At 37.5% G+C, this 14,912-nt stretch overlaps 1 protein-coding gene across 1 annotated transcript; it reads left to right on the forward strand.

The window, feature by feature from the left end:
• Positions 1-6,728: 6,728 nt before the first annotated feature.
• LOC130675822 (uncharacterized) lies at positions 6,729-8,816 on the forward strand. The gene has a single exon (XM_057481691.1). The coding sequence runs from the start codon at positions 6,729-6,731 to the stop codon at positions 8,814-8,816; it is 2,088 nt and encodes a 695-aa protein (XP_057337674.1).
• The last annotated feature ends 6,096 nt before the right edge of the window (positions 8,817-14,912 follow it).

Here is a 14,912-nt window from a genome sequence, read left to right on the forward strand (position 1 = left end):
ATTCTCCAATTAAACCGATTCTTTGAGGACACTTTGATTGTTTGAAGACTGACTCAAAGATTCCTTATATCTAACCGATACTTTGAGATCTGATACTTTGAGGACGGCTCTGTTATGTCCGACTTCGCAACCTTTTTTTTTTAAATTCATGTTGAACGCTCCAAAGGAATAAATATTCCGTTTTCTCATAAGAAACTAGGAGTAGTTCAATTGCAGAGATTTCTTCGCCCGTCTTTCACTCCCTTATTCTTTAGTCCCCACTTAGTAATAACTACGGTCACTTTAATGCGTAGCAACACCCACAATTAACATTGAGCTAAATTAAGTTCCGTCAACGGGACATCTCTTACTATGTAAGACGTTGAAAACCCCCTCCTTCCCAAACTCGGACCACCATGGTTGCATCTACAAAATTTTTCAAGAGAAAACCACTCTACCGAGCACAGGCTTGCATTTCGGTCATTAGCTGAATTCAAAGTTTTCAGCAAAGAGTCGTAATTCGGTACATGGTATCTTTCAAAAAAAAAAACAAATCGCGTATAATTTTATTCGGGAAATAAAATTAGCAAACCATTAAAATAAATATATATACTATATATTTATAACAAAAATAAAAAGTAAAGAAAAAGTTATAGCTGTGATAGATAAAAATATATATAAAAAAAATACACCGCTCAAAGAGAGCAAAAATACAATCGCATAGCGAAGAAAAATTTATAATATAAAGAAAAAGAAAATTTCAACAAAAAAAAATAGTGTTATCGGTTGTGAGTCAGTAGTTAAGTGCTTAATAGCATTGTTCCGTGCAATTAAATTGTAATAATCAATATTGTAACTAAAACTGAATACATGTTTAGAAATAAAAGTAAAAGCCTTTAAAGAGTATCATCTCTAATTCCGTTTAGGAAAATTAAAGGAATTTTATTCTATTAAAGCATAAAATTAACAACATAGAGAATAAGAAAATATCAGTGTATACGAAAGTGTAACAAATGTTTAAACATAAAAATAAAAGCCTTTAAAGAGTATCATCTCTAATTTCTATTAAGAAAAATTAAAGGAATTTTATCATTGCGAAAATTTAAAGTTTCTAAATTAAAATAAAAGACAACCAAAGTGAAAACAGTTTTGTGTATTATTTATTAAAAACAAGTTAGTTAATATTGACCACTCTTCCTCGCTTGAACAGCGCTTGCACGAGAGAAAGAGAAATCATCAACCAATCCAAGGAACACACTTCAGGAGTCCAAGGGTCTACTACGAAGGAGTCCCCCAGGAAAAAAAAAGTAATCAACGAGAATTATCACAGCAAAGGTAAGAAGGTTATAAGTGACTATTCTATCTTTCAAACTCAGTAACAAATTTTCAATCAGCCTCATAATTTAATTGGATATAAGGACGCTATAAATTCTAAATCGTATGTATCAATTTGCATATTTTATATCCACCGACTTATGAAACTAACTCTGATTTAGTCAACCTAGAATTAAAGGAAAACTTACATCGAAACGTATCCCTAAAATAAAATAAAATAAGGCTTGAATTAAACATTTAAGCCGAAAATTGCATGTGTTAGTCCGAACGCCCCAATCCACGCAACCAAATATTAATTAAATAATAGTCGGACATAAAAGCTCCAAACTATCAAAGGCGTATATACTTTTTTATACACGATAGTTTGAGCCACCTTTTTTTTTTTTATTACGTAATATATGATGTTATAAAGCCGTTGCACTGAATTTTTTTTATATTCTGTAGAAAGAAAAATGTTATTCTAATTTTACTATTAAACCGATAGTTCGAGGACTGTCCTCATAATATCATATGTTAGGAACAGAAATGTTAATGAATTATGGATGTCTTGGTATACTCATGAAAAAATATGAACTAAAGATTGCTAGGCGGTGCGGAAATCAACAAAATGGCTAAATTTTACTTAGATTGGAATATTGTAATCACAATGAATTTAAAAAAATTCTAATAGGACATTTTATGTGAGGAAGATTCAATTGCGGCAATTGAAAGTGTTATCTGATGAATGTTCCAATAAAGTTAATATTAAAGAAGATAGGAACAACGTTTCACATTGGGTGTATGCTGTGTGGCCCAATAAAATTTAATTAAAAATCTTTTCGAGTCTTGTATGAAAATTCGGTACTTTAATACGTTCTAAACAATGAAGTCCACCCTGATAAAACAAAACGATTTAACCTCTGCTAAGTGTATATCTATATATTAGACGATTCGAATTGTTTTAAATAATTTCAAATCATTTCATTATATGAGGGCGGTTATTATAATACTCTTTGATATACCGTATTGCAGGTGCCATAAGGGCAAATTCTAGCGAATTTTACTGTTTTAGAGATATAAAAGCATAAGAAAAAATTGGTAATTTTTAACAATACGTTTTCCATTGAAAAGTATAAATATACTAAGCTTACGCATTTTGAATTTTTTTTATACACCCTTATGTTACTGATTGCGATAAAAGACAGGATAAAAAAATTTTTTTTCTAGAATTATTCTATTTTTTTTTTTTATTTTATTTTTTTATTTTCAATTTTATTTTTTTTTATTTTCAAGTCAATGGATCACCAATTAGAATTTTTAACTTGATTACGTTCAATTTTTTTTTTTTTTTGGAATTTCTTCACACACGTAAAGTGTGAACGGTTTAATGGTTTGGACCCGTAATGGGAGTAACGGTCGGATATAAGGAAATTATCAGCCAGTCCTCAAACTATCAAAATGTCCTCAAACAATCGGTTTAATTGGAGAATCGTCCTCAAACTATCGGTTTGATACAGATAGTTGATATATAAAATTCAAGTTTGTCAGTGAAAAATTAATTTTTGGAGTTATAGAAAAAAAAAAACAGTTTTTCAAGTTTTTTTGGGATATTTTATATTTCTTCTAGTTATTTTTTTTCAGCCAGTCCTCAAACTATCGAAATGTCCTCAAACTCTCGGTTTAATACACATAGTTGATATATAAAATTCAAGTTTGTTAGTGAAAAATTAATTTTTGGAGTTATAGAAAAAAAACAGTTTTTCCTGTCTTTTTGGAATATTCTATATTTTTTCTAGTTATTTTATTTTATATATTCTATCGTGACACCACTAACGCTCTAATGTTAGTTGAAACTGATTTGAATCGTTGTTTTGATCACTGACATTAATTTCTGTTTTAATACTGTACAGTCAAGACCAAACTCGCTGCCACCTGAAAACGCCGAGCCTCATCAATAGGTCGGCAGCACTATCGCTATTTGAACTTACGCTCGAGATCTTAGCCAATGAGGAAAATCCATCATTTGAATAAATTAGTTCCAACTATGAATAAAAGAGTTGCGACATGAAACGCAATCATTGGCTTAAGATCTCAACGAGCTACGTGGATTTTCTCTATTGGCTGAAATTTCGTTAGCGTCGTCTTCTAATTTTCTTATTGGTCTACCGCTCTGACGTTACAAGGAAACCGGTGTGTGGTTTCATATACGACGTTTTCATTATTATTCACAACGTGCTCTTCTACAGTTCACCTCGTGTTTAAAACCGCTTCTAAAATTACAAGTATCTTTTTCTTTGTGCTAATAAAAGTAAACCGCTCAGCAAATTACTCTCAATATTTAGTCAGTAAATTAAGGCTGCTATTTATTGAGAATAAATAAATCGTGCATTCACGTGTAATCAATACGTAAAGTAATTTCCGTGACTTTAACCGCAAATAACCACGTGTTGCTTTTCATACGTGCGTATTAAGTTGCATTCGCTCTCGCGCATAATTTTAGTTGAATTCGCTAATAATAATTATTTCTCACAATAATTGTCTGTATAGAGTGTAAATAAATAGTTAATTTATTTTATCTAAAAAGTGTATAATTTTTAGTTGTTAAAATTACCATCACCTACACCAGATCCTCTAGTATTATTCGCTAATTTTACATTTGGTCCTTCGAGCCGGATTTGGTGTGGTTTTTAACAATTAAAAATTATAAAAATTAAAACATCAAAAAAATTGTGAGAAAAAAGTGAGTGATCAGTTTTGTGAAAATCGCTAAGTGCCGTGGGCATTGCTGAGCACTGCTAGAGTGCTGCCCGTGGTGATCAAAATTACACACTGGTGTAATAAAGACAGTTAGATTTTTACGATCGAAACCTTAGCGTCGGTTTTCACTCGTCGCGTCCATTTTGTGAGTTACGTGCAATCAAGATGGCCGCTGAAGCTCAAGTCGCTCTACAAATGAACCGCATCGACACGATGTGTAATATGTCTACTCGCTTGACCGACGCCATTCTCGGTACCCAAGGTGCACCCGCCATTGACGCTGAACTCTCTTTCTTGAATGACTTGTGGACTCGCTTCAACACAACTCATGAGAGAATTTTCGATGATATTCCAGAGATCGTCGAAAATGAATACCATACAGGTAATGCATTTGCTACCGCTAGTCAAGTGTACACTGAGCTTCTGGTGAGACTCAGAGCTGCGAAACCCGCTCCAGAACCTGTTCATGATGCCCATGCGGTCAATCATGACCAAACTGCGTATTTCGGGGGTGCACACAAATCCAACTTGCCACAGATGAAACTGCCGACGTTCCAGGGTTCATATAACGAGTGGGACTCGTTCAAGGACTTGTTCACCTCTCTGGTCATTCATGAAGATTCGCTTACCAGCTCACAAAAAATGCACTACCTGAAAACCCAGGTTAAAGGTGAGGCCGATTCGTTAATCGCTAACATACAAGTTACGGATGACGCTTTCCAATCTGCTTGGGAACTCTTGAATACTCGCTACACCAATCCACGCAGATTACTCGACATGCACGTCAATGATTTGCTGTACAGACAACCTCTAACTAGTCGCTCCGCTGCCGAACTTGACGCTCTGTTACTCGCTACCAAGAAGTCGCTGGACGCTATTGCTGCCTTGGGAGTACCAATGTGCGACTCAGACCCATTCTTGATTCGCTTGACGGTACACTGCTTACCAGAAGACCTTCGAGTGGAGTGGATGGCCTCGCTAGGACTCTCAAATGAATTCCCGACCTACCAGCAGTTGCACGATATGCTGAAGGCCAAGGTACGTGCCTGGGAAAATTCTGGTGTTGGCTCAAGAACACCCTCAGCACCGTCTAAAGCTGTGACTGAAAGACCGCCATCACCGAAGACATACGCTCGATCAGCCGCTACAAACAAGGCAGGAAGTGCCACCAGTAAATCCGCTCCCCCCTCCAAAGCATCTACTTCGAGAGGAGGCGCCAGCTATACCGCTTTCACTCCGAAAGAGAAGACGAGTGAGCCGGGCTTGTGCCCAATTTACAAGCAGAAGCATTTTGTGCTGTTTTGCCCAAGCTACCAACAGGCGTCGCCTCAGAACCGGAAAATGATCGTACAACACTACCAGCTCTGCTACAACTGTCTGGGACGCCATCGCTTCGCTGACTGCAAGACTCAAGACAGGTGCCATCACTGTCACAAGCCACATCACACGTCCACTCACGTTGATGAGGATACTTCCGCTAATTCGGTACAGGAACCTGCTGTACTGACTCAAGGTAACAAATAGTTCCAATTTTGGCAACTTTCGTTTTGAATTCGCTAACCTAGTTTGCTTTCAGCTCATTCGCTCAATGTATTACTCGCTACCGCACATGTTAAGTTGAATTCGCTAACAGGAAGTACATGTACTGCCCGTGTACTGATTGATCGGAGTTATCCTTTGTGACGCATTCGCTAATTAAGAAGCTGGATATACCGCTAAATAAGGCAGCTGTACCATTACGAGGGATTGGTAATGTGTCAGCTGGACATTCACTTGGGTCATGCCAGGCGTCGCTGCATTCGCTACATAGTTCCGCTTCTATCACTATCCAAGCCCATGTGCTTGCTCTACTGACGGTGAACTTGCCGTCATTCACGCTAACCAACAAGAAATGGCCGCACATGAAAGGTCTACAACTCGCTGATCCAGACTTCTTAACATCACGACCTATTGACATCATTCTGGGTGCAGCACCAGCTGCACACGTAATCAACGCTAAAATAAGGAAGGGTAATGACAATGACCCAATCGCTCAGTCAACGACGCTTGGCTAGATCATCTATGGGTCTGTGGACACCGCTACATCAAAATTGACAGCTTATGGTCACCATGTCACTGTTGGTGATCAATTACAAGACTTGCTGAGCAAGTTTTGGTATCAAGAAGAACCACAGACAGAATTCGCTATACATTACAATGAAGATGAAGAGAAGTGTGAACAACACTTTATCAATACACACTACAGACAGTCTGATGGTCAATATGTCGATCGCTTGCCGCTTAAAGCTTCTCCAAGTCAACTGGGTGACTCGCTAAGAGCTGCACAATACGCTTTACTACGTCTTCGCAAACGTTTGGATAATGATCCAATCTACAAGAAGTTATACAACGACTTCTTGAAAGAATATGAAGACTTGGGACACATGAGACGTGTAAAATTAAAGGATTTACCACCAAACAGCTACATGTTGCCTCATCATGGGGTACTTAAAGAACAGAGCACTACCACCAAGCTCAGGGTGGTATTCAATGGGTCATGGAAAACAACATCTAGCGTATCAATCAACGAGATACTTCATGTGGGCCCCAAGATATAAGTTGACATCAGTGATGTACTGATTCGCATTCGCTGTCATCGCTATCTATTCGCTACTGACGTAACTAAAATTTTTCGTCAGATGGCAGTTGACAAGGAAGATCATCATCTACAGTGCATACTCTGGTTTGACGAAGATGACATCCCAACAGTATTTGCACTTGCTACGGTTACTTATGGAACAACATCAGCTCCATATCTCGCTGGAAGAGCACTTTTACAACTCGCTGAAGATGAAGGAAATAAATTTCCAAAGGCTGTTGAACCGCTGACAAACACCCGCTCCGTTGATGACATCTATGGAGGCGCAGATGAACTCGCTGAGGCAATTGAAGTTGCTCTCGATACAAAAAACATGTGTGCCGCAGGATGCTTCCCGCTTGCAAAATGGGCAAGTAATTCAACAGAATTACTGTCTCAAGTCGCTCCAGTTGAAACCCAAGAAGATATACCACGAGAACTTGGGGATACTGCAGTAAAAGTGCTCGGATTAACCTGGAATTCTACACAGGATAAATTCCATTTTGGCTATTCGCTACCAGAAGCATCTCCAACTACTAAACGTACAATTTTATCTGAAATTGCTCGCTTGTTTGTCCCGCTTGGGTTTTTGGCACCGATCATCGTAAGAGCCAAGATGTTCATGCAGAAGCTATGGCTGCAGAACTTCGATTGGGATGCTACGCTATCACCGTTGCTTCTTCAAGAGTGGAATTTGTTTCGAGATGAACTACATCAGATCTTGAAGATTCAGATACCTCGCTGGAATCATGTAAAAACTGGTGTATCGATTGAATTACATGGATTCTCTGACGCTTCACAACTCGCTATGGCTGCTGTCGTCTACTTAAAGGTTACCGACGCTACAGGAAGCTCCAATATTTCGCTAGTGTGTGCCAAAATCCAAGTTGCACCACTGAAACCAATTTCAATACCAAGAATGGAGCTCAATGCCGCTGTATTACTCGCTCAACTGGTACTCTACGTCAAGAATGTCTTGAAACTTGAAAATGTACCAATTTTCTTGTGGACAGACTCCGTTGTATCCTTAACGTGGTTACGAAACAACCCCGCTGGATGGAAAGTCTACATTCGCAACAGAGTTACCAAGATTCAAGAATCGCTACCAAGTGTCAACTGGGATTTTGTTCCAGGGAAACTTAACCCAGCTGACTGCGCTTTAAGAGGTTTAACAGCAGGTAAACTAGAACAGCATTCGCTATGGTGGACGGGACCTAAGTGGCTCAGTCAATCAAAAGAAAACTGGTCATCTTTTGACATCCCTATGCAGACGGTATCACATCTTGAAGAACGTCCAGGTCTGGTTTTTACCATCTTTAAGGCAGATTCACACCCGCTAAACACGCTATTGGACAAATTTTCTAAGTTGTCACCACTACTTCGCACGCTTAGAATCTGCCTACGTGCCATCGCTAAATTTAAAAAAGTGCCACAGTCCACACTGGCCACACCACTCTCTACAGTTGACCTGGAACTCGCTAAGACTTTGCTGATCAAGTATACGCAAAGTCAGTACTATTCGCAAGAGCTGAAACTACTGAAAGATGGTGATTCTCTACAACGAAATCATCGTCTCGCTAAATTGATTCCCTACGTCGACTACAATGGAGTACTCAGAGTCGGCGGTCGCTTGAAGAATTCGCTACTGGATGATGATCAGAAAAATCCAGCTATTTTACCAAGATCATCACGCTTAAGTACGCTACTGATAGAACATTCGCATCATAAAACATTCCATGGGGGAACTCAATTGACTCTCGTTGATCTACGGAGATCTGTCTGGATAGAAGGTGGGCGTGTTCCAGTCAGGTCTCACATTCTTCGCTGCGTCGTGTGCACGAGACATAGAGGTGTTCGTGCACAACAACTAATGGGACAATTGCCATCCGCTCATGTAAGACCATCTAAAGCATTCTTACACACGGGAATAGACTACGCTGGGCCAGTAACACTGAAGACATTTCAAGGTCGAGGTGCGAAAACTTATAAAGGTTGGATCGCTGTATTCGTATGTCTCGCTACCTCCGCTATACACATTGAAATTGTCACCGACTATTCTACTGACGCTTTCGTCGCAGCATTCAGAAGATTCACTCGAGGAGAGGCGCCTGCAGTACCCTATACTCGGACTGTGGTACAAATTTTGTAGGAGCAGACGCCACGCTAAAGAGAGAATTCGCAGCAGGATCGAGACAGCTACGGGAACTACAGCATTTACTCGCTACAGATGGCACAGACTGGAAGTTCAACCCGCCAAGTTGCTCCTCATTTTGGTGGCAAGTGGGAAGCAGCCGTCAAGTCAATCAAGTTCCATCTTATACGAACTATTGGAGAGTCGCTATTGACTTACGACCAACTCGCTACAGTTTTAACGCAGATTGAGGCTGTATTAAACTCAAGACCGATCGCTCCGCTATCCGAAGATCCTGCAGACTTAACCGCTTTGACTCCTGGACACTTTCTCATCGGTGAACCGCTAATCGCTGTACCAGGACCTTCGCTACTGGAGAACAATACCGCTACGTTGTCACGCTGGCAACAATTACAACAAATGTTCCAGACATTTTGGACTAGATGGTCGTCTGAGTACTTACAACGACATCAATCAATCTCTAAGTGGCATCATCCATCTAATCCCTCGCATTTTTGAATCACGGCGGAAACACGGTGGGTTTGTTCCATTTTACCACTGTGATTACGCGGTGAATCCACCGTGATTACACGGTGGGTTGCCCACTGTGTATACACGGTGTTCCCACTGTGATTACGCGGTGGATACATCGTGGAACCACGGTGGTGAAATAGCAAAAAACCACCGTGGAATCACGGTGAATGCACCGCGTAATCACAGTGGGAACACCGTGTATACACAGTGGTCAACCCACCGTGGAATCACGGTGGATACACCGCGTTATTACAGTGGATACACTGTGTATACCTGGTGGTGAAATGGAACAAACCCACCGTGTAACCACGGTGGATCCACGGTGTTTACACTTCCACGGTGTTTCCACCGTGATTCAAATCTGCGAGGGATATCATTAAAGTGGGCTCATTAGTCTTGCTGACTGATGAGAGGTTCCCACCATCAAAATGGCCACTCGCAAGAGTACTCGCATTACATCCAGGACGAGATGGGTTGACTCGAGTAGACACCCTGAAGACCGCTACAACTAAACTTGTTCGACCAATCGCTAAACTGTGCGCGTGTCAGTTCACTCTCCAGATGACAATCCTGTCGACACTGTCACCAGCGCTGGGGAGAATGTTCAGTCAAGACCAAACTCGCTACCACCTGAGAACGCCGAGCCTCACCAATAGGTCGGCAGCACCATCGCTATTTGAACTTACGCTCGAGATCTTAGCCAATGAGTAAAATCCATCATTTGAATAAATTAGTTCCAACTATGAATAAAAGAGTTGCGACATGAAACGCACTCATTGGCTTAAGATCTTAACGAGCTACGTGGATTTTTTCTATTGGCTGAAATTTCGTGAGCGTCGTCTTCTAATTTTCTTATTGGTCTACCGCTCTGACGTCACAAGGAAACCGGTGTGTGGTTCCATATATGACGTTTTCATTATTATTCACAACGTATTCTTCTACAGTTCACCTCGTGTTCAAAACCGCTTCTAAAATTACAAGTATCTTTTTCTTTGTGGTAATAAAAGTAAACCGCTCAGCAAATTACTCTCAATATTTAGTCAGTAAATTAAGGCTGCTATTTATTGAGAATAAATAAATCGTGCATTCACGTGTAATTAATACGTAAAGTAATTTCTGTGACTTTAACCGCAAACAACCACGTGTTGCTTTTTATACGTGCGTATTAAGTTGCATTCGCTCTCGCGCATAATTTTAGTTGAATTCGCTAATAATAATTATTTCTCACAATAATTGTCTGTATAAAGTGTAAATAAATAGTTAATTTATTTTATCTAAAAAGTGTATAATTTTTAGTTGTTAAAATTACCATCACCTTGTAATGGGTGCACTTATGATATTAATTTGTGATTGTGGTCTCAATACAATAAGTGTCCCACACATGTGCAAAACTTAAGGTGTCTTGCAAACCTGTCTAGCTGAACTCAGTATCTCCAGGTGAGGGTAAGCCCCTTACTGGACCACACAGTATTAAAATATGAAGAGAGAATTTCTTATACCTAACTTATTAGGAAGGTTATGATAGATTAAATTTATATGTTCAATTTAAATATAAAACAATGGCATTTATTTGACGAAGCCGCTTTACAGATAATTAATGAGATGAACAATAACCAAAATGACGGATGACACTGACTCGACTAATTTTATAAACAGCAATGTGACTCTACTGACTCTAATAAATTGACTCGACTACTTTAACAAATAACGACTCCTCAATTAATAAAATATTATTTAACAAATGAATAGTTAACCCGACAATAAGACAAACGAGCTCACTTACTCCAACAATCTCCAATCTTAACCAGTCCTTCTTATTCCAACTATCCTTTTCCTCCAAGACCAAAACCAGACCCAGTCCTTCCTTCCAAGTCCACCAAACCGTACCAATCCTTTCCCATCGACCAAATCCAATCCACAATAATTATTCTATAAATAACCGTTAAATAAACTCAAATTAACTTAATAAAAGAAATAAGCTTCTACGAGTCGTGGGCTTATATGCTCTTGGCCCAATTTGAATGATGACTAGCAGCACGTGTAGTAGTAGTAGTAGTAGATACTTGTGGAAACCAAGATGTTAGTGGTGGTTGATAGAAAGGCACGTCCGTCCACGGCGGTTGCTGCGAGCCAAGAGATCGATCGCTCGTCGTCTCTGGCCCTCGTACCTCTCCACTCAGGTTGGCCAACCCCTAAAACCAAAAGTCGGCACTCGACCGTAGCGACCCCGGCGCTTCAGTGACTGTATTTTCTCCAGTTGTTGACAGTTGTTGAAGAAGGAGGGCGGATCTTTTGGCGCGAGTCGAAATTTAATTTAAAATGTAATGTGGAAGGATTCCACCCCGTTACAACCTACACTAGATCCTCTAGTATTATTCGCTAATTTTACAAATACATTTATTAAATTGAACGTAATTTTCAATAGTAGTGACATGTATAGGAATTAATACTTAAAATTTTCGAGCAACGTTTCAAAAAATATGTTTACAACTGAAAATTCTATCATAGTATTGAATTAAAAGATAAAAAATGCTGCTGTCACAAGAAAAAGATTAATATATACAGTTTAATGTGTGGAAATATCTTGACCTTGACAAGTCCGTTATAAAGCACAACTTCTCCGCTTCGCCTTCAAGGCGTGCAAAATTTAGGAATTAGAAAAATCCGAATTTTAATCATTTTTGGGATTTTGAAATTTGTGAGCATCCAAATTTTAACCAGCTTTGATTTAAATTTGAAGCAAATTGGGCAGGCGATTTATGAATTATGCTACACAAATTTTTAAAAAATTTTTTTGGTTTTTATTTTCTATGTAGCTCAATAACTACTTAACAGAATGACTCCAAAATCTAATCAATTCAAATTCTTAGTTAGCCTTTCGATCGCTACCAAGTAAAATTGGTTAATTAGCTCCAAGGATATCGTACGACATAAATTAGTTTACACCACCCTCCACCCCCACATACAAAAACACATGGACATCCACCTCAAAATAGTCGAAATACCTTCTTTAAACCTCGGAACGTCAACACCTGATAAAAACTCGATTTTCGAAAAGCGGCCCGAAACCAGTAACAACTTCCATGTTTTTTTTTAAATTTTTAACTTCCATTGCAGGAAGTTAAAAATACTCTGAAATGTTATAAAAGAAGATATTTTTTGAAATTCAGTTTAAATCTATCACAACTTCTGAAATTTAATAAACTAAATTTGACTCGAAAACTAAAATTTTATATATTAATTACATGTTCATTATTAAGCGGCTGAGACAGTCGTTCGGCACGCGCGTGGCTCGGGCGATCACCGAAGTTAAGTAGCATCGAGCATGGTTACTATTTGGCTGGGTGACCACTTAGCCACGCGTTGGGCTCGAACGAAGGTCTCTGATCGCTAGGGGTGGGATGAAGAGCCAGTGATCGGTAAAATGGAAATTTTATCGACCACTGGAGCTTCACCCAAAACCGAAACTGTACTAACTAAGGTTTTCTCTGTGGTTTCCCTAGTCACTGCACCCTCCATTACACCAGGGAGGTAGCAGGGCATCAACGTAATGATGCAGTACAGTCATAAGCACAAGTCGGGCCACAGCCGCAAAAAATTAAAAAGAGGCGAGAAAATGGGAGAATTTGAATGTAAAGTCTTGTAAAACACGATGAGTGATACAAGTAAAATTAAAATAAAAATACATGTTCATTATTTAATTATTAATAAAATCAATAGTATATAGACCGTTCTCTGACTAAACCGATTATTTGCGGGCATGCTAATAGTTTAAGGACTGGATCGAAGTATTCTTTAAGCTCATTTTTTTTAAATCATGCCATATAACATTTAAAAGAAACATAATGTAGAAAGCTAATGATTTTAGATTCTGAGTTATTTTCGAAAAATTACAAATAAAACTTAAAAATAAATGTTTTTTTATTTCAATATTGTGTCGATGGATCAGGAATGAGATTTTTCAACATGAATAAGTTCATTTTTTGTATCTTCAGCATTTCGTTACACACGTAAATTATGAACGGCTTTGATAGTTTGGACCCGTAATCAGAGTATCGGTTGCATACAAGGAAACTTTCAGCCAGTCCTCAAATTACCGAAATGTCCTCAAACAATCGGTTTCATTGGAAAATCGTCCTCAAACTATCGGTTTAATACACACATAAAAATATACACTTATCCAAAAAATTAAAAGAACAAAAAATTTTAGAAATTTTTTAGTGGTTTTGGAAGGCTGTGAATTCATAAGAAATGGTCGTATCGAATAAATAAATAAGCCATTTAAAGCTTGCAATCTCTAGTTTAAAGATCTTCTAACAGAATTTTTTTGTTTGAGTGACGGTTATTGCATAATCATGAGAAATAGCTGAAGACCAAAATTTTCTAAAAATGTTTTTTTTTTCTCACGGAACGGAAAAATTTTTTTCCCCAAAAAGCTTCAATCTACATTATTAGAAAAAAAAAATTTTGGCTTTTTTTCTATAAAATTTCACGAAAAAAAAGTCCTGAATGTTTTTTCTAAAGTTTTCAAAAAAAATTTTTATTTATCGGTTACCTTTCATTTACTAAGTAAGTAACCCAAAAATGTAAGAAAAGACGAAAAAACTTTTAAATTTGATGATAATTACAATATTAAGGGAACAAAATTCGTTCCTATAGTTGTTTTGTGAAAATTTGATCAATCAGTCCGGATAAATTGTTCAATGCATCGATTTGAAAATTTACAGAGCTTTTGCTGGTTCATTAAGCTGTCAGATCACCTGGCAACATGAAGCTTTCCGTCAATGTTTGTAAAGTAGCAATTGATTTACGAAAAAAATGAAAAAGGTCATTTTATTATACGTTTTTTGAATCAATATTAAGGATAAAAAAATTTTTTTTTTTTTTTAAATTGAAAAAACGCTTGTGGGGGCTAATTTTCTGGCCCTGTGGATAAAAAAAAACCAAAATATTGAGAAAATTTCTGTCTCAAGTTATTTCTTATAGTTACGTAATAACCGTGACTTAGAAAAAATTTTGCTAGAAGATCTTAAAACTAAAGATTTCAAGCTTCAAATTGCTTTTCTTAATTATTCACAACAATTAATTCTCACGAAAATACAGCCTTCCAAAAATCACTAAAAATTTTTTTAAACTTTTCATTCCTATAATTTTTTGGATAAGAGCCCCTGGTTAAAAAAGAGAATTAAAGAGGATTAAAAATGAATTAAATCCTTTTTAATTCTCTTCAGAGAATTAAATAGAATTAAGGAGAATTCATATTTAGAAATTTTTAATACTTTTAAATTCTCTTCAGAGGATTAAATAGAATTAAGGAGAATTCATATTTTGAAATTTTTAATACTTTTAAATTCTCTTTAGAGAATTAAATAGAATTAAGGAGAATTCATATTTTGAAATTTTTAGTACTTTTAAATTCTCTTTAGAGAATTAAATAGAGTTAAGGAGAATTCATATTTTGAAATTTTTAATACTTTTAAATTCTCTTCAGAGAATTCAATCGAATTGAGGAGAATTCATATTTTAAAATTTTTAATACTTTTTAATTCTCTTCAGAGAATTCAATCGAATTGAGGAGAA

The sequence above is a fragment of the Microplitis mediator genome, chromosome 10 (genome assembly GCF_029852145.1).
Source record: "Microplitis mediator isolate UGA2020A chromosome 10, iyMicMedi2.1, whole genome shotgun sequence".
In the NCBI taxonomy this organism is placed as follows: Eukaryota; Metazoa; Arthropoda; class Insecta; order Hymenoptera; family Braconidae; genus Microplitis; species Microplitis mediator.

What these genes read in the sequence shown, in the direction of transcription:
- LOC130675822 (XM_057481691.1), top strand. Translation starts at nt 6,729, where the DNA reads ATGGCAGTTGACAAGGAAGATCATCATCTACAGTGCATACTCTGGTTT.